Source organism: Pogoniulus pusillus, chromosome 7 (genome assembly GCF_015220805.1).
Source record: "Pogoniulus pusillus isolate bPogPus1 chromosome 7, bPogPus1.pri, whole genome shotgun sequence".
NCBI classification, from domain to species: Eukaryota; Metazoa; Chordata; class Aves; order Piciformes; family Lybiidae; genus Pogoniulus; species Pogoniulus pusillus.
Genome location: NC_087270.1, coordinates 42,807,234 through 42,835,023, shown reverse-complemented (window position 1 = coordinate 42,835,023; position 27,790 = coordinate 42,807,234). Strand labels below are relative to the sequence as shown.

Genomic DNA, 27,790 nt, shown 5'->3' with positions numbered 1-27,790 from the left:
GGCAGAAGTCTTCAGTTCTTTAAGTCCCATCACAGGGCGGTTTGGTTTTATCGTGCTGCAATCTACCCCTCTTCTCTGCACAAAAGCTGAAGTCCCTTTTAAGCAAAAAGCAAAGGGTTTGAGCTTTTGTGTTCGCTAAATAGGGCAGCTGTTCTTGGAGTGGTGTTCCGCAGCAGCCTTTATTCCTTCTTAGAAAGGAGCTCCTGTGCTTTGCAAAGCTCTCCTCTTATCCCCACTCATCTGCACCTGATGGGGCTCATCGAGATGCAGCAGGGTGCAAATCTGCATACATTAGTTTCTAATTGCAGACGTTCAAGTGCAAGCCACTAACTCTGTTCAGAGGATGGAGAGGATGCAATGCTGGACACCTTAGACTTCCTCTGGCGTGAAGGTGCATTTCATTACAGCCTGGCGGTGGGAACCTCAACTTCAGAGAAGTTAGATCATAGAATCGTCAGGGTTGGAAAGGACCGCGAGGATCATCCAGTTCCAACCCCCTGCCATGGGCAGGGACACCTCACTCTAGATCAGGCTGGCCACAGCCTCATCCAGCCTGGCCTGAAACACCTCCAGGGATGAGGCTTCCACCACCTCCCTGGGCAACCCTTTCCAGGCTCTCACCACCCACATGCTGAAGAGCTTCTTCCAAACATCCAGTCTGAATCTACCCATGTGCTAGTTTGAAGCAAGCTAGAATGTTTTGGTGATGATAGGCTGTGAAAGGAAATCAATGGCGATGTCTCCTTCCCTCAGAGTCTTGCTGAACAAGAAGAAAGAAAACCTTAGATAACACTCTCACCATTTTGTCTTCACTCTCGGGCTGGGCTTTGGCTGAGCTGCATCTCCCTAACCTCTCCTGCCACTCACCTTTGCTTCTTAACCTCTTGGCTGAACCTCTGTTCTTCATTAGGACTGGGGTAAGGTTGAGAGGGGCAGGGGGAAGGTGCAGGGGTGGTTGGGAGCCCCTCCTGGGGACTCAGGTTTCTGGGAGGGGAGTTGTGCTTCTGTATTACTTTTACCTTGTCTATTTCTGTGTATAACTGTGCATACTGTAAATAGCTGCTTGTATATTGTGCTGCTGTAAATAGCTTCATTTACATTCCCAGAGCCCGACTGAGTCTAGCTGGGTATTTCTAAAAGTGGGGGGGTGGTTAACACCCAAACCACCACAACCCATTTCCAGCCTTGCTCCATTGTTCTAGCAATAAGATGTTTGTGATGGGCACAGAAAAGGTGGCCAGGAGTCCCCACTGCCCCTGGGGCAAGGAGCTTGCTCTATTTTTATACTCATAGAATCATAGAAAGGCTTAGTTTGGAAGGGGCCTTAGAGATCATTAGGTCCAACCTCACTGCCATGGGCAGGGATGCCACTCAGCTGCATTTGGTTGCTCAAAGCCTCATCCAGCCTGGCTTTGAACACCTACAGAGATCCACAACCACTCTGGGCAGCCTATTCCAGAGTCTCACCATCCTGAGAACTTCTGCAGTCAAACCCTGCTCTCCCTCAGCTTAAAACCATTCCCTCTTGTCCTATTGTTAGACACCTTTATAAGTGTCCCCCTCCAGCCTTCCACCGAACAGCACATGGGACCTAAACTTGGTTACTTTTCCTTTCTTTTCTGTAGAGCTTTTGATCAGCTTGCTGTTACAGAATGTATTGCTGCCATGGTAATTCAGAGGAGAAAGCAACTCACTGACCTGTTTCTTCTCTCCTGAACATTACCAAATTTGTTCAGTGATTATACTGAATTTGTGCCCAGTTCTGGGCTCCCCAGTTCAAGAGGGACAGAGACCTGCTGGAGAGAGTCCAGTGCAGAGCCACGAGGCTGACTGGGGGACCTGAGCATCTCCCCTGGGGAGAGAGACTGAGAGCCCTGGGGCTGTTTAGTTTGGAGGGTAGAAGGCTGAGAGGAGATCTGATCCAGGTGTGCAAATATCTGAGGGGTGGGGGTCAAGGGGCTGGGGTCAGCAGCAATACGACAAGGAGCCACAGCTGCAAACTGGGACAGGGAAGGTTTCAGCTCAACGTGAGGAGAAACTTCTTTACAGTGAGGGTGGCAGAGCCCTGGAGCAGGCTGCCCAGAGAGGTTGTGGAGTCTCCTTCTCTGGAGACTTTCCAAACCTGCCTGGATGCCTTTCTGTGAGAACTACCCTGGGTGCTGCTGCCTTGGCAGGGGGATTTGACTCAATGATCTCTGGAGGTCCCTTCCAACCTCTAATGTTCTGTGATTCTGTGTTTGTGTTTGGGTTGGTTGTTGTTTTGCTGTGTTCATTTACCTTAGGTGCACTTCAGTCTCCTTGAATCTCCCAGTGACTCTCAATAAAGGGATTGGGTTTCCATCACCTCAGTTAGGAATTTGCATGGTAAAGTGTTCTAGACAGCTGCAGGAGGGAGAGGGAAGTGTGTGTTGTGGCAAACTGTTCTGTGTATCGTGACCAACATAGCTCTCTGTGTTTCCTTTGTGGTGCTGAGTGGTCAGGAACGTTTAATCTTAAACAAATCTGTGATGGAAGCATTTGGTCTTCACATGCTGAGATTTTACTGAGGAAAGATGAATTCCTTCCAGCTGTTTTATCTTTGTTATATTACATCCTCTGGTGTTTTATGCTAGTTTGGGTTTTTTTCAACTCCTGCCTTTGTGCTGGTATCTGCCTGATTGGTTTCTTTAGGCAGCACATCTAAACATGGCTTTTGGCAGTTTTGTGCCCGTCTGAGATGAGCCACACCTTGAATACTGGGTTCAGTTTTGGGCCCCTCACTAGTAGAAGGACACTGAGGTGCTGCAGCATGTCATTGAAGGGCAACAGGGTTGGTGAAGGGTCTAGAGCACAGGTCCTATGAAGAACAACTAAGGGACCTGGGATTGTTTAGTCAGAAGAGGAGGCTGAGGGGAGACCTCATTGCTCTCTACAGTTCCCTGAAAGGAGGTTGCCGTGAGGTGGACGTTAAGTCTCTGCTCTCTAGTACCAGGTGATGGCCTGAAATTGTGCCAGGGAAGGTTAAGTTTGGTATCAGGAGAAAATTATGTGCTGCAAGAGTGTTCGGGGATTGGCACAGGCTGCCCAGGGAAGTGGTGGAGTCCCCATCCCTGGAGGTGTTCAAGAAACCTGTGGCCATGGCACTTGGAGACATGGTTTAATGGCCATGGTGGCATTGGGTTGATGTTGGACTCAATGATCTTGGAGGTCTTTTCCAACCAAAACAATTTTAAGAGGGACATTGAGATGCTTGAGCGTGTCCAGAGAAGGGCAACGAGGCTGGGGAGAGGCCTTGAGCACAGCCCTATGAGGAGAGGCTGAGGGAGCTGGGATTGGTTAGCCTGGAGAAGAGGAGGCTCAGGGCAGATCTTATTGCTGTCTACAACTACCTGAGGGGTGGTTGTGGCCAGGAGGAGGTTGCTCTCTTCTCTCAGGTGGCCAGCACCAGAACAAGAGGACACAGCCTCAAGCTACACCAGGGGAGATTTAGGCTGGAGGTGAGGAGAAAGTTCTTCCCTGAGAGAGTCATTGGACACTGGAATGGGCTGCCCGGGGAGGTGGTGGAGTCGACGTCCCTGGAGCTATTCAAGGCAGGACTGGACGTGGCACTTGGTGCCATGGTCTGGCCTTGAGCTCTGTGCTAAAGGGTTGGACTTGATGATCTGTGAGGTCTCTTCCAACCCTGATGATACTGTGATTCCATGACTCTGTGATGTGTCCTGGTGGATGTGTTGGGGGTGGGAGGGTGAATGTCACCAGCTGTGCTTTAGAAGAAAGCAGAGCTGTGTGCAGGTGACTCCTGATTGCTCATAAGCAGTTGCAGGTATTGCTGGCTCTCGTGGCTGGTTTGCTAGGGCTCGCCGTGACATTTGCCGTAGGACATGGTTGGCATCGTGACATGTTTGCCTAGGAGTACAGTGCACAGTGTTACCCTGATCACTTCTGTGAGGAAGGATGCCTTCCTCCTCTGATACAGTGCTGGGGTAGAGCCCTTGCTTGCAGTAGTGTGGTGGGGTTAAATGTATCCCCCCACAATGAAATCACCAGACTAGCCTAGAGGGCTTGGAAGTAAGATGAAGCTATCTATTCACAGCAAGCTAAAATCTAACAGCATGGCATACATATGTACAAAATACATTTGCAATTGTGTACTCTTGAAATATAACACAGAGGTTCCCACTGGACAAGGCTCAGGAGGGGCCAACTGCCACCTTCTTCTCCCCCTCCAGAGAGAAAATCCAGCCCCAACTGTTGTCTGCTCAGCCGAGGTTAGTGCAGCCATGCAAGATCACCAGCATGGGGGACAAGGACAGGAGGAGGCAGGAAGTACAGAGGAGGAACAGTGTGTGCAACGAATTGTATTCCAGTCCTGCACTTGAATGAAATGATACAAACTTACTTCTCTGGCGGTGTTCTTCTGTGTCCAATACAATCCTTTAACGCTTCCAATCAAATGAGAGCCTTAACTCTAAACCCATCACAAGCAGTGACAACATGAGGACGTAGCTGCCTTTTGCTCCTCTGTTCCTTCACAGACAGCAGAGCTGAGAGTGACCTACATTGTTCTTTGCATTTAATCATCTGTGGAATTGCTAATTACATTCCTATTGCTGGAGCTTTATTAATGATAATGAAGTGAAAGGCAGGAAAAATACAACTTGTGTTTTTTTTTCCCCATCTCAAGGCTGAATGTGTGGAATTGACCATTAGAAGAGAGATGTAATTTTAGTTGTTATTGAGCAATTCAAATCTGGAATTACTGAGGAGCACTTGGAATGCCACAGCATTATCTTCACACTTGCTTTGCAGTTTATAACCAAAAGCCATTTTCTGCAGCCTAACTGCCTGACTGTCTTTAAGTTCTTTCTAATCCAATTAGCATCCAGAAGAGTAATAAAGCATTTGAGTAAATGGAAGTAATTTATCTGTAAGTGACTTGCAGCACCATCTTTGCAACAGAGGTTATCCAACAGTGTTGCACAAGCTCCTTAGAGCTGTTGTGCTGATTGCTTGACTTTAGTGAGCAACTTGCTAACCTCACAGAGATATACTGCTCTGATTGAATCACACAGTCACAGAATCACAGAATTCATCAGGTTGGAAAAAGCTGCCTAGGTCATGCAGCTCAACCTATCACCCAACACCATCTCACCAACTAGATCGTGGCACCAAGTGCCACATCCAGTCTCAAACACTTCCAGGGACTGTGACTCCACCACAGTGAGTGCACACGGACCAAGCTGAACTGCTGACATCCTTCCTGGGTTGGCACAGTGGGGTACTGTCTCTCCCAGATACTTGTTAGTGTCATTTCTAACACTTTATGGATCTGCTTATCTTAAGCTGGGTGATAAAGCCAAAGTGAAGTGTGAACCTCATCTAGGTGTAGGCTCCTTACTGTCCTGAGCAACTAGGACATCCCTGCTCAGCTTCCACCAGCTCTCCCTGCAAGTTTTCTTTTCTCCTGGTCATATAGAAAACTGCCCAAGTTAAGACAGTTGACATAAATCACAGAACCATAGAATGGTTTAGGCTGGAAGGGACCTCAAAGCTCAGCCAGTTCCAACCTCCTGCCATAGGCAGGGACACCTCCCACTACAACAGGTCACTCAAGGCCTCATCCAGCCTGTCCTTGAACACCTCCAGGGAGGGAGCAGCCACAGCCTCCCTGAGCAACCTGTGCCAGTGTCTCACCACCCTCACTGCAAACAACTTCCTAATATCCAGTTTCAATGTCCCCTCTGCCACTTCAAACTCATTCCTCCTCCTCTTGTCATTACCAGACTTTGCAAATAGTTCCTCCCCAGCCTTCCTGTAGGTCCTCTTGATAAGGTCTCCTGGAAGCCTACTTTTCTCCAGCCTGAAGAGCCCAAACTCTCTCAGCCTGTCCTCCTCATGGCCAGCTAGTCCAGCATCCTGTTTCTGGCAGTGGCTGATAGGGAATGCTTAGGGAGAAATGTGAGCAACAGAGTGTACAAAGATCGGTTCCTCTGCCTGTGCACATGGTTGCTGGCTGCTCAAGATAGGGTTTGCAGCAACTCAAGTTTGCATTTAGGTTAGCATATTTCACATCACTGGCTGACAGGTCATAGGGGAATCTCCTTTTGGACCTTTCCTGTTTTGTTTCCTGTCACAGCAACCCACGTTGCAATGTGTTGTGTGGTAAAAGTAGCTCTGCCTGTTTGCAAAGTGTGCCACCTTGGCATTTCAGAAGATGGAAGGAACTGGAAGGGGATTGTCTTCTTTGCCATGTCACTTCTGACCATGTGCAGTGCCTTCTGTTTTTCCTTTGCCATAGCAAGGTATTGTCGAATGCTCAAGAGGCTGTGGTCCTACGAGAGCAGCAGGGTAGAAGGGAGGTCCCCCTGCCCTGCCAGAAGCAGCAGCAGGTGTGGGTCCCTGTTGTTTGCCCTGCTTCAGCATACTGTTATTTGAAGTAACTGTTGTGTATGCATGGAGTTTTTTCATGGCTCACTTCCACCAACAGATGCTTTTTCTGAAGCTAATTACACCACGGAGTCTGCCCAAGTCCTACAGCCTTACTGCAGAGCAAATACCTTTGTCCTTCATTTGGATCTGCTCTGGCTCTGCCGTGGGTAAAATCTGCCCTTGTGAGCACGTACAGGCTGTGCTGAGCACTCCTCCAACACCAGAGAGTTATACCCTTTCTTTTTTGACCCAAATATTTGATACATCTTGAGGAAAAAACTTCTTTGCATCACTGACATCATACATCATATGTCTCGTTCACGTGGAAGGTCTTTCTGAGGAGGCATGGCGAGGTAGGCAAGGGGTTTGCTTTGGTCTGAAGTGTCTCAGTTTGCTCCAGTCCTGGGCTGCATCCCCTTTCAACCACAGCAGGTTGTCCTTGGAGCATTTGCTCCAACATCTCAGTGATGTTACTACATCAGTGAGAGACACCAGGGCAGGATAAAGAATGAAAACAGCTGAGAGTTGCTGTCCTATAAGATGTCCTCTGGGCCTGCTGTTGAGAAGGGCACCCATGGGAAGTTGTCTGTCTGGAGACACCTGCTGGAAAAGGGTACATGCTGCCCTGTACCATAGCAAAGTGGTGCCAGGGGTTCAAGGAGATCCCCTTTTGGGGATAAAACCTGTGATGGTTTGGGTGTTACCCACCCCCCCACTCTTATGAAATCACCCAGACTAGGCTCAGCCAGGCTGGAAGTTAAGGAAGGGAGCTTTATATTCACAGCTTAGCACAATGTACAAGCAGATAGTTACAACATATACAGTTATGGACTGAAATGTACAAGTCAAAGGTAATACAGAGACATAGCAGCCCTCCCAGAAACCAGCGGCCCCAGGAGGGAATCCCAACCTCCCTTCCACCTTATCTCAGAGTTTACCTTACATGCAAGGTGAGTTTGGAGGATTGGCCAGGGGAGTTAGGAAGCAGAAGGATTAGTTACACAGAAAGCAGGTTAGGAAGAAAAGTACAGGCACCAGCTGCAACAGAGAGCCACTGTCCTTACCTGTGTTATGTTCTTGTTTTTGTACATCTCAGCAAGCCTATGAGTGAAGCAGACATCATCACTGTTTCACTTTCACAGCCTATCATCTAATTCTCACCAAAATACTCCAGCTAGTCTCAAACTAGCACAAGCCCCTAAGCCAGTGACCCACCACCACCCACTCTGTGACTGTTCTCAGCAGAGAGCAATGCTGCACTCCCCAAGGCAAAGCTTCGGGCAACCAGCCTCGTGGTGGCCAGTGGCAAATTACACAGCAAACGTTTGGGGAGAGGCTGTAACTGCCAGAGGACAAGTTAAGCTAAGGGAGGGAAAACAATGAGCCTCAGGTGTGGTAGCTGCAGGTCCACTGCTCAGCAGAAGGGCTTGGGCAGCTTTTTGCTACAACAATTAGCAGCACGTGCAGTGGTTTTGGCTAATTAAACATCTGAGCTTTCTTCCTCCCCCCTTTTTTGCAGCTCTCCATGAATTCCCCAATGACATCTTCACAAACGAGAACAGGAGGCATGGAGCTGTGGTCCTGCACGTCCTTTGTGTAAGTTCTTTCACTTTGCGTTTCTCCTCCCGCTGGGCTGGACAGGGCTGGGTGTGCTCCCCTGGGTCTCCTGCCTACCAGGGCTTCTGCTCTGGGTTGTGCTTGAGAGCAGGCTTTGGTAACTGCACTGAGTGTGATGTGCTTCGGTTTTGTGTAAGCCTCTTGTGAGATCCCTGCTGTAGCCTGTGAGCTGCTGCCGTGTGAATGAAGTCCTTTGAGCCCTGTGCTGCGGCCAGGCTGGCTGTGCTGAGGCTGTCAAGCAGCTGTGGTCTCTTGCCTTCCGCCACGAAGCACAGAGGTGTTGCAGGGTTGGCAGGTCAAGGGAGGATGTTGATGTAACTGCCTGTAAAATAAATCCTATCCCTGGAAGTATCCCCCAGAAATCCTCGTGGTGCCCAAATGCTGGAGGTGTGGAGACAGAACTTAGAGAGGGCTTCGGGTCAAAATGATTCTCAACTGCATTAACTGTTTTTTAAAAAGAGAAAGATTTGTGTCTCCAGAATTCCCTTCAGTAGTTAAGTGGCTACAGTGAATTCTTCTTCTGAGTGCACCAAAGAAAAGATTGCAACTTCCCATTTATTAGCTGCAGAGTTCCTTTGATCCTCTTGGGAGCTCTGGAGGATGCCAGGCAGGCAAGGCATTTCGGTTCAGAAGGGTGCCAACCAGACTTTTAGTAGCTGCTGTTTAAAAGACCTCACTGATATCAGAAATCTATGCAATTTGAGGCTTGGGGTTCTGTGATCTCAGCCCCAAGCAAGTCAGTGTGAGTGGGGAGCGTGGGCAAGGCTGAGGTGCTCAAGATGAGTTTAAGTAGCCCTGATCTGTCTGCCCACCAGACACTTAGCTAGCACTGGAGGAGCTTGTGTTCAGCAGCTGCAGTGCTGTCACAGGGGAAGCCTCCAAATCCGTCCCTTGACTTGATTTGTAGGTTAGTAGATTTGTAGAGTGGTTTGGATTGGAAGGGGCCTTAAAGGTCATCTGGTTTCAGTACACCTTCCACTAGCCCAGGTTGCTCAAGGCTTTTTCCAGGCTGGCCTTGAGCACTTCCAGGGAGGGAGCAGCCACGACTTCCCTGGGCAGCCTGCTAAAGTGTCTCACTACCCTCAGTGTAAAGAATTTCTATCTCCAGTCTTAATCTGCCCTCCTCAAGCTTCAATCCATTCCTTCTTGTCCTGTGCTTACAAGTCCTCGTAAAAGGTCCCTCCACAGCCTTCTTGTACAACCCCTTTGGATACTGGAAGGCTGCTTCAAGGTCTCCCTGGAGCCACCTTTTCTCCAGGCTGGGCAGCCCCAGCATTAGATAGGTGAAGACAGTTCTTTCCTATTTTAATATCACCTCCATTTAAGAAGAACTTCCAAAGGGATGCTTTGTGGGAGGAAGAGGCATTCTTATGCAGCAAGGAAATAGCTGCTGTTAGTGAATGTTTCAAAGCATTTAGTAATTCTCAGCCAGCCTAAATGAACAGCCACCATCAGCTATCTGCAGTGATTCCTGCTCATGGGTACTGGGTGACAGGGGCCCACTAACTCCTTGAGACAGGGGAGGGAAATTGCTTCATTTGAGTGACTTGTAAGGTTTTGTTGATGGCGGAGGATGGAGCTTTTGGACATCATTGAAGACTTCCCTGGAAAAGCCTGGTGGGATGGTCACTGTCTTCCCTCCCTGCACCCTCACAGCCCAGCTGCAGGCTCTGCCTCTCCCCATCTTTTGGCAGCATGGAGTTGTTTCTCTTTTTGCCAGCTTTCTCTGGGCAAACTGTGGGTGTGCATGATTGAGATCGAGCTCTGCCTTGTCAGAGCCTGGGCACAGAGTGCTGAGCAGTGGGAAGGGAGTGGATGAAACAGTGGGTGAAGGAAGGTGCCTGCGCTTGGTGGTCCCTCCTCCTGTGCCACTGCTCAGCGTAGCCATGGGAACAAGGTGCACCAACAGGGCACCTGCTGCCTCCCTTGTGCATGCTGCTTGAAAAATGTAGGTCACTCTGGATGGAGCCTGTCTTGATCTATTTCTGCACCCAGTCACAAACCAGCCATGTCTCTTTTCTGTCTCGTTCGGGTGATGGTTTTCCAGTGCCCTGCGCACACTTACTGCTCTGCTGCAGACAGTTTGCTGCTGCTCCAAGTAAACTTGGGCTCTGTGGGCTCTCTGGGCTTTAATTTCACTTACAGTGGCTTAGGTGGTTTTGTAATGCAGTTGGAATTAGGCAAGCCCTGTGCTTGTGGTTACCGCGATGGCCTCTGGCTGTGCCCATGTGCGCAGGCAGGAGGTCTGTGGGGGAAGCAGCCAGGGACAGTCACCTCTTCCTTTCCCAGCTCTCTTGGGAGAAAGGCAGGGCTGTGGGAACTGCTGGCTCCTGCAGCATGTAAGCTTCGTTTTGAAAATTTCCTTGCTTTGGGTCAGTAATGCAAATTTTAATTTGAGTATGAAGCAATCTTCATATGGGAAACTCAAAGGAGCACAGGACAAACATGAAAACTCATCATTTATGCCCTGTGCAGCAGAGCAGGTGTTCTGAGTAAGGTACTTAATCCCCTTTGATGTGGGATTGCAGTTACTTCTCTGGTGTTTCTTTGTTAGAGCAGTAATTGAAACATCAATCCCAATGTAATGCTTAATCTGGTATTTGCAGTCCTTTTAAGCAGCACCCTTGTATTGCTGCAGTTTTAAAGTGTCCTTCTAGGGAGGAAGAATGTCTTAAGGAGGTTGCCTCCTTAAAGACTTCAACAAGGCCAAATGCAAGGTCCTATCCCTGGGACAGGGCAATCCCAAGCACAAATACAGGCTGGGTGAGGAGTGGCTCAGGAGCATTCTGGAGGAGAAGGACCTGGGGATGTCAGCTGATGACAAACTCAACATGAACTGGCAGCGGTCGCTGGCAGCCCAGAGGGCAGCTTCATGCTGGATTGCATCCAAAGAAGTGACCAGCAGGACAGGGAGGGAATTCTGCCCTCTGCTCTGCACTTGGTCACTTGGGAGAACTATAGAGGAGTAGTCAGGGCATGTAGGAAGGCAACAAGGAAGGCCAAAGCCCTTTTGGAACTGAAGCTGGCAAAGGAAGTAAAACAGAACAAGAAAGGCTTCTTCAAATCTATCAGTAGAAAAAGGAAGCCCAGGGAAGGTGTGGGGCAGTGCTGAGCCAGCAGGCAGCCTGAGAGCTGAGGGTGCAGAGAAGGCAGAGCTAATGAATGCCTTCTTTGCTCCAGTCTTTACACCTAAGGCTGAGCTCTCCTATGGACTCCAGACCCTGGATGAAGGAGAGGAAGCCTGGAGGAGGGAATGCTCCCCACTGGTCAGTGCAGACTGGGTTAGGGATTAGTTACACACATTGAACATTCACAAGACAATGGGCCCTGATGAGATGCACCCAAGGGTGCTGAGAGAGCTGCCTGAGGTTATTGCTCTGCCACTCTCCATCATCTTTGCCAGATGGAGGCAGACAGGAGAGGTGCCTGGGGGCTGGAGCAGAGCCAATGGCACTCCACTCCTCAAGAAGGGCATGAAAGAGGTTCCAGGAAACTATAGACTAGGCAGCCTCACCTCCATCCCTGGCAAAATGATGGAGCAGCTCCTGTTGGAGGGCATCTCAAGGCACTTGGAAGAGAAGAAGGTCATCAGGAGTAGTCAGCATGGATTTACCAAGGGGCAGTCCTGCTTAACTAACCTGATTGCATTCTGTGATGCCATAACTGAATGGGTAGAGTCAGGGAGAGCAGTGGATGTAGTCTACCTTGACCTTAGCAAGGCCTTTGACACTGTCTGCCATGACATTCTAGTGAGCAAGCTGAGGCAGTGTGGGATGGAAAAGCAGACATGAGGTGTGTTAGGAACTGGTTGCAAGATAGAGTCCAGAGGGTGGTCATCAATGGAGAGCTGTGACCAGTGGTGTCACCCAGGGATCAGTGCTGGGGTCAGTCCTGTTCAACATCTCCATCAATGCCATTGATGAGGGCACAGACAGACAGAGTCTGCTCAGCAAGTTTGCTAATGACACCAGGCTAGGAGGCTTGGCTGAGACAGCTGCAGGCTGTGCTGCCATCCAGAGAGCCCTGGGCAGAGCTGGACACAGAGGAACCAGATGAGGTTCAACAAGGACAAGTGCAGAGTCCTGCATCTGGGGAGGAATAATAAACTGCAGCAGTACAGGCTGGGAGGTGACTGCTGGAGAACAGCCCTGTGCAGAGGGACCTGGGAGTGCTGGTGGCTAACAAGTTACCCATGGCACAGCAATGTGCCCTTGTGGCCAAGAGGGCCAAGGGGATCCTGGGGTGTACTAGGAAGAGTGTGTCCAGCAGAACAAGGGAGGTTCTCCTCCCCCTCTACTCTGCCCTGCTGAGACCTCACCTTGAACACTGTGTTCAGTTTTGGGCTCCCCAGTTTAAGAGGGACAGGGATGTGCTGGAGAGGGTCCAGCAGAGGGCTAGGAGGAGGATGAGGGGACTGGAGGGCATGGCTGGTGAGGAGAGGCTGAGGGCCCTGGGGCTGCTTAGTTTGGAGAAGAGAAGACTGAGAGGGATTTGATAAATGTTTATAAGTGTCTGAAGGCTGCCAGGAGGGGGGGACAGGCTCTGTTCACTGCTCCCTGGGGTAGGACAAGGAGCAATGGGTGTAAGCTGCAGCAAAAGAGTTTCTGCCTCAGCACAAGGGGGAACTTCTTTACTGTGAGGGTCCCATAGCCCTGGCACAGGCTGCCCAGAGAGGTCGTGGAGTCTCCTTCTCTGGAGCCTTTCCAGGCCTGTCTGGATGTGTTCCTGTGTGATCTGTGTCAGATAGGCCCCCGGTACTGGGGCCTCCAGCATAAGAAAGGACATGGAACTAGTGAAGCAAGCCCAGAGGAGGCCATGAAGATGGTCCAGAGTGCTGGAGAACCTTCCTTGTGGAAACAGGCTAAGAGATTTGAGGCTGTTCATTCTGGAGAAGGGAAGGCTCTGCAGGGACCTTGTAGCAGCCTTCCAGTGCTTGAAAAGGGTTCATGAGAAATCGAGGAAGGGGCTTGGGATAGATGAATGGGAATGGACTGAAGACCAGGGAGGGCAGCTTTGGACTGGAGATTAGAGAGAAATTCTTTACAGGGAGATGCTGGCACAGGTTGCCCAGGGAGGTCATGGATGTTCCCTCCTTGGAGGTGTTCAAGGCCAGCTGGCATGAGGCCTTGAGCAGGCTGGGCTAGCGGGAGGTGTCCCTGCCCGTGACAAGGGGGTTGGAGCTGGTTAATCTTTGAGGTCCCTTCCAACCCAAACCATTCTCTGATTCTGTGGTATCTTCTCTTCGAGCTGAGTGCAACTAAAGGATGCTGGGGCTGAAACTTCTCTTTTGTGTCCTGCCTGTCCATGCTGCCCCTGCTGCCATCACACACATCACGCCCCAGCTCTGCCCACAGCCCACCTGCCTTCCCCCACAACTGCCTCTATTCCACGTGGCTGCTTGCATGCAGAACAGGCTTCAGCAAGTGCCACCCTGCTGCTTGTGCTGCATCTGCTGCTCCCATGGTGCCTGTGAGCACGGACTGGCACGTGTTGAAGGAAGCAGTGGGACTCTGCTGGTTTCTGAGGTTGACTTAAACAGAGGCTGCTACCCCCCAGTCAGGTGCACAGTGTTAAAGCCATTCTGTTTGCATTCTCCACGTCTGACACATGCTACAGACTTGCTCAACCCCGATGCTGTCTACTTTCTTTCCACATGTAATAGCCTGCACTGCTGTCTGGGCTCAATCTTTGAGAGTCTGACTTGCCATAAAATTCAGCTTTTTGATTGTGTTCCTGTTGGCCCAAACTCTAAGCATTAATTGTTTGTTTGTTTAACAAACAAAACCTCACCAGAAAACCCAGATAACTTTTAAGGACGAGCTCCTGTCCTTGTGTGTTCACTAACCAAGAGTAGCTGTCAGCGGTTCAGTTTGTGGACCAAGCTGTTTTCTAGCCTGCATCTCCTTGGCTTTTGGACACTTAATACTGCTTTGTGCTCAAGCCAGTTAAATAAAGTCAGGGAAGACTCCCAGCCAGCAGATTTGTGACAGCAGTGAGGTCATTAAAAGTAAATGCTCAGGCTTGTAAGTCAGCGTGGGTTCAGCCTGATCTGTTTTATCAGCCTGATGTTAAAGTTTGCTGAAGTCACCCACAGTCGTCTGACTCCAGCCGGGTGCTGGCTCAATGCCTTCAGCAGACACAGCAGCCTGGCATTCCTCACTTCTGCCAAGAGGATTATTGAAAGCAGGACAGGAGTTCCTTCATGTTCATTTATTTAGTGTCCCTGCTTACTTAAGTCCCCTTTTTGCCTTTTCTCTTGTACCTGATCCTGTAAATGTGTGGACTTGTGGACAGAAGAAAATTCACTTGTCACCTCTTGGGGCTGTGGTTGTGCCCTCTTGAAATCAGAACACAGTGAGAATCATGGAATGGTTTGGGTTGGGAGGGACCTGAAAGATCCCCGAGTTCCAACCCCCCTGCCTGGGGCAGGGACACCTTCTGCTACAACAGGTTGCTCAAGGCCTCATCCAGCTTGGCCTGGAACACCTCCAAAGAGAGGGTGTCCTCAACCTCCCTGAGCAACCTGTTCCAATGTCTCACCACCCTCACTTTAAAGAACTTCTTCCTGACACCCAGGCTAAATCTTCTCTCTTCAAGCTTCAATACACTCCCTCTAGGTCTGTCACAACAAACCCTTGTCAAATGTCCCCTCCCAGCTTTCTGTAGATCCCAGGAGCAGACTTCTTATAAGGGTTTGTAGTGTAGCTTTTGTAACTGCCATGGCTGTGCCTTGCTGTTTGTGCTTGCACTGGAGGCAGTGCAAACCCACACCCCCTCACACCATTTGAATGCTCATCTTAAAACTCCAAGAAGCCTAAACTGCAGCTGATGGCCATCTTGCACCTGACATGCATCCAGACTGATTGTGTTGCTGGTGAGCACTGCCTGTGACACAAGCTTCACCTGGCCTGACAAAAGGAGCGGAACACGCAGGAGGCGAAGCCCGTGTGCAGCGTGTGGCGGCAGATGCTGGAGTGACCTGGTTTGGCTTTCAAGCGTGTGCTCCTTTGGTTTGGTGTCATCCCTCCATCCCCGTTGCCTTGCCCTCCTTGGGGAGGGCTTGGCTCCCACGGCGGCAGCAGACCGCAGGAAGCCCGAGCAGCTGTGTGGTGCCCAGTGCCCTGGGACTGTCGCTTATGCCATGTAGAGAGGATGTGCTCCACCTACAGGGCTGCCCATGTGCAGACTGGTGTTCATGAAACGCATTACTGCGTCTCTGGGAGGGGAACACCACGGCTTGACCCGCGGCAGAGTAGTGTGATTAGCAGATCACAGCGCCCAGGCTGAGGCTGGGCACTCGCAGTCCATTGTGTTTCAATGGGATTTGGCCGTGCCTCTCTCTGGGGCTTTTCCCTGCCTTCTGTGACGCACAGTGCCTGTGAGCCTTCCAATTCCTTTATCACCATCAGTGCAGTTGTCTGCTAGTATCATGTCAGCTGCTGGTGCTCTCTCCACAAGGTCAAGGTCTCTGCTGTACCCAGCAGAATTCATAGAGTGGTTTGGGTTGGAAGGGACCTCCAAAGGTCATGTAGTGCAACCCCCCAGCAGTCAGCAGGGACTTCTTCCACTCAACCAAGTTGCTCAGAGCCTTGATTGCCTCCAAGGATGAGGCCTCAGTTACCTCCCTGGGAAACCTGTTCCAGTGTTCCACCACCTTCATGGTAAAGAGTTTTTTCCTACCATCCAATCTAAATCTGCTCTTCTCTAATTCCAAACCATTGCCTCTTGTCTTGTTACTACAGGCCTTTGGAAACAAGTCCCTCTTGTAGGCCTCCTTCAGGTGCTGGAAGGACACTGTTAGTTTGCTGATGTTAGTGGTCCTGTGGGCTGTTTTGCAGGGTAAGGCTATTATGCCTGAGTTACACTAGTTTGTATGTGGCCCTGGGCAGCCTGATGCCGTTAGAGGTGTCCCTACTGACTGTGGAGGAGTTGGACAAGATGACCTTTGAGGGCACCTTCCAACCCGATGCCATCTGTGAATCTGTGTTTATGAGCAATGGCAGAGGAGTGCAGAAATGTTCCTAAGTGACATTCTCTTCCCAGGTGTCTTGTGGGCTCCCTTCAGGTACTGGAAGACCACTGTAAAGTGCCCCAGAGCCAGCTGAACAGCCCCAGCTCGCCCAGCCTGACCCCACAGGGCACATTCTTCAGCCTTCTGATCACCTTTGTGGCCTCTGGGCCTGCCCCAGCAGCTCCATGTCCTGCTTGTGCTGAGGGCCCCAGCACTGGATGCAGCAGCGCAGGTGGGGTCTCAGCAGAGCAGAAAGGGCAGAATCTCTTCCCTTGGCCTGCTGGTCACATTGCTTCTAAGTATGGCCTAATGGTACCCAACGAACTGAAACACGGAGGGAAGTAGTCTCCAGAGCGATGCTGCAGCCCTGGCAGCTGGAGGCAGCGCGCCAGAGCCCTCGGGCAGGTGGTTCCTGCCCCGGGGTGCTGCTGCGCGGTGCTGCTCCGGAGGCGGCGGGACCGGCTCCCGCGGGGCCGCTGCAGCCTCGCTCTCTTTCTCTCTTGCAGGCCGTCTACATGTTCTACGCCTTGGCCATTGTCTGCGATGACTTCTTTGTCCCTTCGCTGGAGAAGATTTGTGAGGTAAGGAGGAGAAGATGCTGCTTGAGTGCTGCCCTAGCAGCAGTGCCCCCCCAGAGCCCCACAGTGGGATCAGGTCTTTGTCGTTGCCCATGAGTGTGCACTGGCTTAGCTTGGTGTCCTCCCTTGCGGGAGGTGGGCTGGGAGTCTGCTGGTGGGTAAGGTTGGCTGATGCTCCTTCCTACAGCTAGGAGCTGTCTCTTGAGGATATGCACCATAGCACTTCTTGAAAATGGAGGCAATTAGGAGTAGTGCCCTTCTGGCCAAGGAGGCCAGCTGTCCCAGGGTGTCTTAAGAAGAGTGTGGCCAGCAGGTGAAAGGAGGTTCTTCTCTCCCTCTACTCTGCCCTGGTGAAACCACATCTGGGGTATTGTGTCCAGTTCTGGTTTACTCCATTCAAGAGGGACAGAGACATACTAAAGAGTTTCTGGTGGAGGTTACAAGCATGCTAGGGCGACTGGAGCATCTCTCCTGTGAAGAAAGACTGAGAGAACTGGGGCTGTGTAGTCTGGAGAAAGAGAAGACTGAGAGGAGATCTTATTGATGTTTATAAATACCTGAAGGGTTGGTGTCAAGGCTGGGGCAGGCTCTTTCTGTGGTGTCCTGTGATAGGACAAGGGGTAATGGATACAAACCGGGACACAGAAAATTCCACCTCAGCTTGAGGAAAAACTTCTTTACTCTGAGGGTGACAGAAGCCTGGAGGAGGCTGCCCAGAGAAGTTGTGGAGTCTCCTTCTCTAGAGACTGTCAAGACCTGTCTGGATAAGTCCCTTTGTGACCTGCCCTAGGTGATCCTGGTTTGGCAGGAGCATTGGACTAGATGATCTCTAGAGGTCATTCTGTGTTTCTGTAATGCAGTGAAAAAAGCCACATTCTGCAGAGCAATGATTTCTGACTCCAGCTGCATACTATGCTGCTGGCAGCAGTGAAGGTTTCCAGGTAATAAGCCCAGCAGAGCTTGTTAGCTCATCCTGTGCTTTGCTGCTCACAACTGACGTGCTCCTGCCCTTGAGTTAGAGATCCAGCCATTGGAGACCGTGAGGAGATTGGAAAGTTGTTTGTTGCCTGTGTAGGGGACATTGCTTTAGATGAATTAAGCCTTTGGCTGTGCCACTCAGCTCTCAATAAGAGGTGATAACCTCTGATTGATTAATTTCTGCAGTGAAATACTGAGTGTCTTGGAGTCTCCTGTACCATTAACTTAAAACTTAGCAACCTCGCAAGCATTAGAATGGGAAACCAAAAATTCACAAGAGGGTGTAGATGTGTTTTGCATTGAAAACCACAAACCAAAAAACCTCCCAGGGGAGGAAGGGATGCTCAGTTCTCAGCTGTCTGCCTGCAAGCTGGGCTCTGATCACTGTGGGACTGGAGTGCTGTCCTTCTCTCATGCTCCAGCTGCCCTGCTGGTGAGGACCTGCTTCTGGTGCAGCCACGCTGGCGGGGAGTACCCTGAGCAGACCATGCCCAAACTGGCTTTGGCTGCTTGGACTTTGGTTAGCAATGAAGTCCTGATTATGTTCAGGACACTGCAGATGTGCAGCATGCTCAGTTCCCATAGTCTTCCAGCTTGGCTGGGGTGGTGCCCAGGGCAAGAGTCCACAGGCTGATGGCTCTTCAGCTGCTCCAGTCATTCACACCACGATGGTTGCTGTGGCCTCACGCTTGTTTGTCTTGGCAGATGTCTCTTCAAAGACACTGGGCCCCATGCTTGCTTGATATAAACTAAAACCTCTGGTGCCTTAGCCCAGTAAAGATCATGGACCTTGTACCTTACTTTCAAAGTCATGGGTTTCATTCCTTGTGCTGTACTGGGATGAGTTGTAAAGCAGCAGGACAGGCAGGTCAGCTGCAAAGAAGCTCTTTGATGCTTCCAGCACTTGAGAGGGACTCTCCCTTTTTTGTTAAGGTTGACACACAGAGATTTTAGAAGACAAGGAGTATGCTTTAACCTAAATCAGCTTGGACAGCTACAGGGTGAGCATAACCCATGTGCCTGAGGTGACTGGGAGCCCTCCCCAAGGTCTATCTCAGGCAATGAAGTCTTTGCATGTGGAAAATATGGCTTGGTCTTGCCAGTTACATGTTTCACTTGGCTGGAGGCGACACCTGCCAATCTGCCTGGCAATATGTGTCACTCACCAGGGCATGGGCACAGCCTGGGTGTGGGAGGTGGTGTGGGACATGGCAGGAGAAAGCATTTGAGCTGACAGCTCTGCTGTAAGTGCCCTCTAAACTAACCTGATGTTTGTAGTTCAGCAGCCTGCCATGCAAGTCTGTTTTGTATCATTAAAAAGGCCCCAGGAGATGCTGCTGTTTGGGGCAGGTAACCACAGGGCAACAAGGCAGCAGCTTCTGTCTTGCTAAGTTGCTGCACTATAGGGCTGCATCTAGGGAAAGCCACTGTGAGGTTCAGGGGAGAGGTTGCTGTGGAAGTGAGGATGGGAGGTGCTGGAGCTGTAGCCATGCCAAGTTATCTAACCTCCCCTCTCCACCTGCCCCAGAAGGCTGGCTTTAGAGGTACACGCGTCAGAAGATGGGCACCATTTGTTCTGACAGAGTCTTGGGCATGCTTGGGTTAGTACAGAGCTCTGGTGCCTCAAAACCAAACACCCTGCCAGCATAACTTCAAGACAGTGTTGGCAAGCCTCTGGCTCCTAAAGGCTCACTGACACTTGAGCAGGTCTTTATTTTTGGGTGGTTTCAGAGTCCTCGAATGGCTTAGGTTGAAAGGCACCTCAGAGACCATGGGCAGGGACACCTCTCAACTAGATTCTGCTGCTGAGGACCTCATGCAACCTGCCCTTGACTACCTCTAGGGAGGAGGCATTTGTAACATCCCTGGGCAGCCCATTCCAGAATCTCACCACTCTTGTACTGAACAGCTTCTTCCTATCATCTAGTCTAAACCTACTCTCCCTCGGTTTAAAACCATTCCCTCTTTGCTTGTTGCTGGACACCCACTTTGGAGAGCAGTTGTTGAGTTAAAGCAAAAAAAGGTTTATGCTCCCAGATGTGTGTGTTGAGATGAGAATTTATCCCCAGACACTTGCTGTGGTAGCTGTTTGTGTTCCTCCTTACAGTGAAGCCCTCATTCTCACTTGTTCTCCAAGCCACTTTGAGGCTCCTCTCTGGCACAGCTGTCACCAAGCGCTTACCGGACGGGACTGACATCACCTGTCAATTGCAGCCGTTTGTCTGCAGATGCCAGGGAAGGTGGTTTTGCCTCCTAGTGCAGGAGGCCCTGTGTTCCTGCTCTGCATCATCATGTGCATTGCCATAAGTTAGCTAGCAACTGTCCTCAAGGAGCCTACCCTGGCTTTAAATTAAACCATGCCCAGGAAGTCAGCACAGCTGGTGGCCTTGGCTGATGGTCTTCCCTTTCAAAATCACCACTGAGCCACAGGCTGGGTTGCTGAGTTGGAGTGGCCTTCCAGTGTCTGAAGGGGGCTGCAGGAGGGCTGGGGAGGGACTACTGACACCTGCCGCTGCTACAGAGGGGTGAGAGGAGAAGAAGGCTTCCTCCTCACCAAATCACAGAATGTCAGGGGCTGGAGGGACTTCCAAAGCTCATCCAGTCCAACCTTCCCGCCAGAACAGGATCTCCTATAGCAGATCACACAGGAACACGTCCAGGTGAGTTTTGAGTATCTCCAGAGAGGGAGACTCCACAACTGCCCTGGGCAGCCTGTGCCAGGGCTCTGTCACCCTCATGGAAACAATTCCTCCTCATCTTTACATGAAGTTCCTTGTGCCTCGTCCTGCCAGGCTGGGTGTGCTGCTTCAGATCTCTGCTGGGGAAAGGTCCCCACTCCCCTCAGCCATTTTCCCCTTGCCTGTACAACAGCAGGCACCAACTTACAGGCGTGTGAGCAAAGCAGTTTTGTGTAGTAACAGCTCAGCGGTTCATGGCTGGGTGATGGGTGGTGGCTTTTTTTAGCTCCTCATTAAACCAGGGAAGATGCCAGCAAGGCATGTGGTTTTTAACAGCCTGGTTGTGTTTGCTGAACAGTGACTTGTGCAGATGGAGCAGTGGGAATGCAGAAAACATTAAGGAAGTAATTAACCAAGTAAATCTTAGGAAACAGCATATGCCAGGGAAGTTTTCATAGAGTAGGGTTTTTTAATGGAGCAGAGTTTTTCCCTACCAGAAACCCCTGTTTTTAGGTAGCCTGTAGGCACTGTTAGGGGAAGTCTGTGGGAGGTAAGTATCTGCAGTGGTGAAAAAGAATGAGGAGAGGTTAAACATTCAAGGCTGAAATCATACCAGGGGAAGGCTGCTGGACATGAAGCAAGCCTGAGCTCCAACCCTACTCTTTATGGGCATAAGTAGGTGAGATAAGATATGTCTTGCTGGGGTCATGGAGGAGACAAAGAGCTGAAACCACCTTGCTGTACCACTCTTTCTCCTCACAAGATATCAGAGCCACAGCCTGTGCTCTCTGCAATATGGAAGTGCTAATGTGAGTAGCCATTGTCCAGGGTGGCTTTTTTCCCCTATGCTTAACCCGTGTTAACATAAAACTTTATGCAGATTGGCAGTTTCCCGTTCTTGGCAGACAGGTTAATGTTTCTGGTTGAGTTTCTCCAGCCTCTTGGCTGTTCTCTAACCAATGACTCTGATCTGTTTCTCTGCAGCGCTTGCATCTTAGCGAAGATGTGGCTGGGGCAACTTTCATGGCAGCAGGAAGCTCTGCTCCTGAGTTGTTTACATCTGTCATAGGTAACTGACCTGCTGCTGCTTGGAACCTGTGTTTCTCTGGCTGTTTTTTCTGAGTTGAAATGGGATTGCTAAGTGCCTGTGGCATTTGCTGTGATACCTGGGAGGGCACACATAGGGCTGTGGGGAATCCTCTCTAGCTGAAGTGGCTCTGGAAAAGTGCCATTGGCCCACAGTACTTGGATCTGGTTTGACCTGACCACATCACACCAGAGCTAATTGGTGGTTCACCTTCACTGCCCCTTGATTTGCCTTGATGTAGCATAACAATGAGCTCTGCAGGTGCAGCTTTCTCCCCTCCTGTCTGCTCTCCCTTGCTGTCTGCCATGACCTCTCCAGGATGCAGCATGAAAGGTTGCACCCCAAGCTTTCTTGGCTGGCACCCAGGCAAAGTATCCTTAGCTGCAGGTTATTTGCCATCAGCTCCACTCTGGTTAGTCTTCTAACACTGCTTCCCTCTGGGAAAGCCAGACTGGGGAGGGGAAGAGGATTTGAAATGCTTCCTCACAGCAACAGGTTGCTCAGAGCATCACAGTACCACAGCAACTCTCTGTTTATGGGCAGTGTGATTAAGGGCTTCTGCAGTCTTTAAGCCTGTGAAAACAGGAATCTCCTATGGCCCTTCAGCAGCTTTGAGCTAAGAGGGGACAGCAGTCAGCTGTAATAAAATGGTGCTGTATGGATGCTACCTGATACAAGGAAAGTGTTCTTGCAGTTTCACTCATCCACCTCACTGCACGTAGATAGTTACCAGAGCAGCATTTGGGAGGCTAAGGTGGATTCTCCATCAACAAGGAGAATTATTCTCATCTTAGATCCTTTCTCTAGGAGAGACTTCCACTTCAGTCATCACTGTCAGATGCAGAGCACAGATTAATTCACACAAAGCTGCATACTCTGCAGAGACTCCTGATAACACAAGTAAAGCCTTAAGATATAGGAACTTAAATTGGACAAGGTTGGGGTTGTATTCTTCTTAAGGATAGTGCCATGGCAGGGTACAAATAAGATCAGATTCCTTCAGGCAGCTTAGAGAGGCTCTAACAGTCAGATCATTATCTTGCTGGTGCAATCCACCAGATAGTGAGCATTACTTGGTGCGTGACTGCTGCTGTGCAACATGTTTCTGAGAAAAGGGTAAAGTAGAGGGGAAAACCAAATGCCTAAACTATGCTGGCTGGATAAATGCTGCTGGAACCTTAGAAGCAAGTAGTGGATTTAAGCAAACTGACAGCTAGCAGGCGCTGGAATGTTATTTTTAGGCTGACTTCCTAAGGAATGAATTTTATGCAGTACCATGATGCATGTGTCTGTCCGTTCATCTCCCTCACTGTTAAGCTCATTGGCCAATTTTAACCAGATTTGTCAGAAGAGCTCTGAAAGTAGCTTGTAATGTAGCCCCATAACTCATCCTGAGAGGCATCATTCAACTTGGAAGCAGTGACCTGGCAGATCCGAATCAGCTCCGGCTTCCACTTGCCTGTTGAAGCCAGGAGGGCTGGGGATTTGGGGAACAGCAGAGTACCAGTGAGAGCATGTCCTGCAGATTTGCCTCTGACCAGCTGCTCCCATCGAGCTTACTGTCTTCTGCCATATGTATTGCCACAGTATTGGATCACAAAACCAGGAGGCTGGCAACTTAAGGCATGTCTAAGGTCCTCATTAGACAATATCCAGATACTCTCAGAAGCAAATTCTGCCACCTTTTTCCACCTTCCTACCTTTCTTTGCAAAGTGCCCTATTAAATGCGAGGGAACAGTGGCAGAGCTGGTCCAAGCTCTGAGAATCATTAGTGGGGTGTGAGGTCTGCAGTCTTTGGTGGCAGTAAATCTGCTCTTTCAGTTGACGCAGCTTGCCTTGCACTTGTTTTCCAGGCGTTTTTATCACAAAAGGAGACGTAGGCGTCGGAACCATCGTGGGCTCGGCTGTGTTTAACATCCTCTGCATTATTGGTGTGTGTGGGCTCTTCGCAGGACAGGTGAGAGGGCCTTTAACGATTCCTGCTTCATTCTGTCCCTGGCCCTGCTGTGAAATCTGCTGCCTGGTTGGCGACCTTGCCGCCAATTTCCCTGCCTTTGTTGTTTTTAATAGAGCCCTGTGCTGTTCCTCCTGCCTTCTCCGAATGAAAAGCAGCGCAGCAAATGTCAGCTCGGCTGCCCAAAGATGTGTGGGTGGTCAAAGGAAGAAAAGCTGCTGTTTAACACCTCCTTTTGGTAGCTGGTGAAAAATGCATTGTGATGGCTGTATCTGGTTCTCCGAGACCAAAGGAGCCAGGAAATGTCTGTGCTGGTAGAAATGTGCTTCACTGAGGCATGCAAGGTGCCTCTGGAAGAGCAATGACACCTATGGGGTAGAAGAACTGGGGTTGTTCAGCCTGGAGAAGAGGAGGCTCAGGGCAGACCTCGTTGCTCTCTACAATTACCTGAAAGGAAGCTGTAGCCAGGTGAGATTGGGCTCTGCTCCCAGGCACCCAGGGGACAGAACAAGAGGACACAGTCTCAAGCTGTGCCAGGGCAGGTTCAGGCTGGATGTTAGGAAGAAGTTCTTCACAGAAAGAGAGATTGGCATTAGAATGGGCTACCCAGGGAGGTGGTGGAGTCTTCATCTCTGGAGGTGTTTAAGAGGAGTTTGCATGAGGCACTTAGAGCCATGGGCTAGTTAATGAGAAGGCTTAGGTGCTGGGTTGGACTGGATGATCTCAGAGGTCTTTTCCAAGCTGGTTGATTTTGTGATTCTGGAGCATCACAAAAGATGCTGCCTTTGTGCAAGGTATTTCCAGATAGATGTGCTGAGCTAGCACACTGTTGGTGTCTGGCATGGCTTAAAGGCTGTCTGAGAAAGACACCATCTTTGCTTGTAGTTTGTCTTACTGTTTATATCCAGGATCACCAAATAGTTCATGTACCTACCTGGGTGCCTAGTGCTGGGCGAACTACCCCAGGTGATCCTGCCTCAGCAGGGAGGTTGGACTCCCTGAGCTCTGGAGGTCCCTTCCAACCTCTAAAGTTCTGTGGAAAGGGATCTTTGGATCTCACTCACAGCCCTCACTGTTCTGAGCCTCTCAGCTCAAAACAGGGCTGATTTCAGTGGTCATGGCCATCTTGAGGAGCAGCTACACAATGCAGCTAGGAAATAGGTGGAGGGCTGCTTTGGGTGCATTATTCTTTGGCTTCAGAAAATACTGAGTTTGGCTACTTGCACCTTGTGCCAAAAAAAAAAACGAAGTCATTGCCCTACAAAGCTGATGTGCACTGACTTGAACACCAACTCCAGCTGATGGCTTTCCTAAGCCTGTGATGGCTGAGACATGCACCCCTCTCAGAATAGACCAGAACTGCCTGAAGGGACATTGTGGAGAGGCTGCTGCTGGGCTCTGCTCACAGGTAGTTGGAGACAGAGCAAGGGGGAATGGCCTCAAGCTGAGGCTGGGGAGGTTTAGATTGGACATGAGGAAAGAGTTTCTCATGGAGAGAGTGGTCCGGGACTGGAATGAGCTGCCCAGGGAGGTGGTGCAGTCACCCACCCTGGGTGTGTTTAAGGGTGGTTTGGATGTGGTGCTTGGGGCTATGGTTTAGTGTGAACCTTGTAGAGCAGGGTTCTAGGTTAGACTTGGTGATCCTGAGGGCCTTTGCCAACCTGCATGTTGCTGTGATGTCATAGAATGGTTTAGGTTGGAAGGGAACTCAAAGCTCATCCAGTTCCAACCCCCCACCATAGGCAGGGACACCTCCCACTAGAACAGGTTGCTTGTGGAGTAGGGTTCTAGGATGGACTTGGTGATCCTGAGGGCCTTTGCCAGCCTGGATGTTTCTGTGACTCTGTGACATCCAGCTGCTGAAACTGCAGAGGGGAAGGCTGATGCCCACACCTCCATATGACAATACACACATAGGAACTGTGCTGAAAAAGCCTCGGCAAGGTTAAAAGTCAAGGACTGAGAAGTTAGGAAGTGGCAGCATGGAGGTTCCTTGTGCAGCCTTCATTTGCTCCCCTGGGGTGCCTGCATTATTGCCCTGTCTGTAGTTACAGCATCCCAGGCTGCCTTCCCTGCGGGCTCCTTGCCTCCCTTGGTGCACAGAATGGACTTTGCTCACTTAATGAGCAGCTATTCTTTGTTTTGTTTTCTCCTCATTGTTCCCTGTGTGCCCTGCTGCCTTATTTACCAAGCTGCATTCAAACCCTCTTCCAGAGGCAGAATGATTGACTTGCCCTTGAACTCGTGCCCATCTCCTCACCACTGTATCGGAGCACTTGATGAACCATTAATTAACTCCCCCCAAAGCTCCGTGAGATGAAAGGGTGTTTTAAAGGTGGGGAAACAAAGCACAGAGAGATTAAATACAAAATATTAACCTGTCATTTTAGGGGCCAATTAGAGCTGGCACGGGCCTCTTTTTTCCCCTTTATAGCATCCTTTGGCATGTTCTTTGTTCAGAGGGCAGCTCCTTTGATGCTTGCTGTTCCTGCTGCTCCACTTCAGCATTGCAGAGGAGTTTCCGTGCTGAACTGACCTCAGCCATCTTGATGTCCATACAGCCCAGCTCTCCTTGGGAGAATTCAGCTGCTTTAGCCATATGAGCCCCTTTTCTTCTCCTGGGCTGTGTTCCCCTTTCTGCAAGGGGACACAGAAAACACTTCTGTCATCCTGAGCCCGGCTGCTTCATCCCTGCCACTGTGTTTGGCCAGAGCTAAGCAAGTGCCTTGGCTACTTAATCCCCTAACGCTTAGTGCTTGCTTTTCCTAGAGTGAGGATGTTTCTTCTAAGCCCCCAGACATTCCAGGCTTCTTTCCATTCGATCTGCCTCCCAGCCCACTCCCCCTTCATTCCTTGAATCCTGAGAGAACAGCTTTTTCCAGACACATTTTCTCCCAGATCATAGATCTCACCCCATAGCTGTCTCCTAAAGCATCCAGCTTTTCCACAGTCCCATAGTGGTCTGGATCCCTTCTTTTGTCCCCGTTCCTGTTCCCTGTGGGTCCTTGATGTGATGACTCCTGGTTAACTTCATCCATGCCAGTGAAGCACCTCTGGCAGGACAGATGCTTGCTCTGGATGCGGGCAGTCACATTTTCTGCTGTTTCCCTCTCCTCTGCCTGCAGTGGGCTGGGTGTACCCCACATGCTGCAGTGTTTGTGACTTAGCTGTCCTTAGTCTGTCCATGGCTAGAGAACTGCACCACTTCTGCTTTGTAGACCCACGAGAGACTCCAGAAATGCTTCTCTCTGAGTGCACCTCTGAAGTCATTAAAGGCCTATAATGCAACTCCCTCACCCGGGACAGCAATTCCAACATGAGAAGCCCTCCCATGCTTGCCCACTCTCCTTGCTTCCCCATCTCTGCTCAGAACATGCTAGAAATCAGTGTGAAGATCCACAGAGATCTCAGCCACCCTGCCTGTGGGCACCCGCTCGGGTTTTGCTGGTCCGCAGCTGAGCCTTGACTGTCTCTAGCCTTGGCTCGCGTGGGAAGATGCTGGTGGGAGCTGGTGCTGTGCACAGAGGAGATGTGCTCAGCAGTCATTCTGAAGTAGCTTGGGAGCAGGCTGCCAGAAGCCCTCAGGCAAGGCAGTGATTAGAGAAGCTTCCAGTTCCTTCCTTTATTTCAAGAGGCTAAGGAATTTATCACCTTGGTAGCTAGAGCCCCAGCCCTGCAAGCCGTAGCAGCCAGACCCATTTCTGCGGGCTGGGCTGCTTGCAGGGTGGGTGTCTCAAAGCCACACAGCTCCTGCTATGCCTCCCTTTGGGGTTTCTAACTGGCTGTGCTGGTGCTGCAGGGCTCTCAAAGAGCTCTTCAGGTGAAAATTGTCTCTGGTGTATTGCTGTGCTCTGTTTTTGCCTTTGTGGCCCAGCCAGAGAGAACAAAATTAGTCTGGAAAATGGATTAGTTTAAGTGACAGCAGACTGGGGAGATGATGTGGCTATCCCAGGGCTGAAGTTGTGTGTGTGAGGGCGTTACAAAGTCCAGAGAAAGAACGGCAAATGCAAGCAGCAAAATAGATGTAAACAACCATAAAGACATTTCTGTTAGTGCCAAGTGGTTTAACCCCCTTGTCAGATGTTTGTGTTAGTGTTAAATGTTATAAACCCTTGGACAGCCTTGTTTACTTTCTAACAGTGCTGGAAATTTGAACAAGTTTCCAATCCAGTGTAAGCCAGAGACACCTCAGCCCAGCAGGCCCCTGAGAGCTGGTGAACTGCTTACCCATTTCAAAGCTGAGGTGGTTGTCGATGGTATAAAAACTACTTCTGCTGCAGTTTGTTACTGGACAGTGGAGAGTGTGTGTTTCAGTAGCTTGAAAGTGCCTGGTTTTTCTCTCCCAATTAAGTGTTGATGGCACTTTGTGGATCACCAGTGAGGAACATTCTGGGGTTTTTTGTTTTCTGACTCTTGTCACTGATAAGAGCAATGAAATCTCCTGAGTTCTTTATCCTTGGCACAGGAGGACTGGTTTT

The 27,790-nt window shown here is 50.2% G+C and overlaps 1 protein-coding gene and 1 long non-coding RNA gene across 7 annotated transcripts in view; one reads left to right on the top strand and one right to left on the bottom strand.

Moving 5' to 3' along the window:
* Nucleotides 1-6,524: 6,524 nt before the first annotated feature.
* On the bottom strand, nt 6,525-7,511 carry LOC135177195 (uncharacterized). 2 transcript variants are annotated; one of them, XR_010302972.1, is made up of 2 exons: nt 7,473-7,511; nt 6,525-7,011 (listed from the first exon to the last, which is right to left on the bottom strand). It is a non-coding gene; the product is annotated as an uncharacterized LOC135177195 (long non-coding RNA). The 2 variants fall into 2 exon arrangements; XR_010302971.1 differs by having other exon boundaries at nt 6,525-7,008.
* A 419-nt stretch (nt 7,512-7,930) lies between these two features.
* The window catches only part of SLC24A3 (solute carrier family 24 member 3), an 83,484-nt gene continuing 63,624 nt past the window's right edge, over nt 7,931-27,790 (top strand). For 4 of the 5 annotated variants that reach the window (XM_064146724.1, XM_064146725.1, XM_064146723.1 and 1 more), the window contains exons 1-4: nt 7,931-8,004; nt 16,543-16,617; nt 21,255-21,339; nt 23,212-23,315. In XM_064146724.1, the coding sequence (XP_064002794.1) occupies nt 16,552-16,617; nt 21,255-21,339; nt 23,212-23,315 (255 nt within the window). In that variant the 5' untranslated portion in view covers nt 7,931-8,004; nt 16,543-16,551. Of the gene's footprint in view, nt 8,005-16,068; nt 16,269-16,542; nt 16,618-21,254; nt 21,340-23,211; nt 23,316-27,790 lie in introns of all 5 variants that reach the window. The other variant, XM_064146722.1, reaches the window with a different exon arrangement.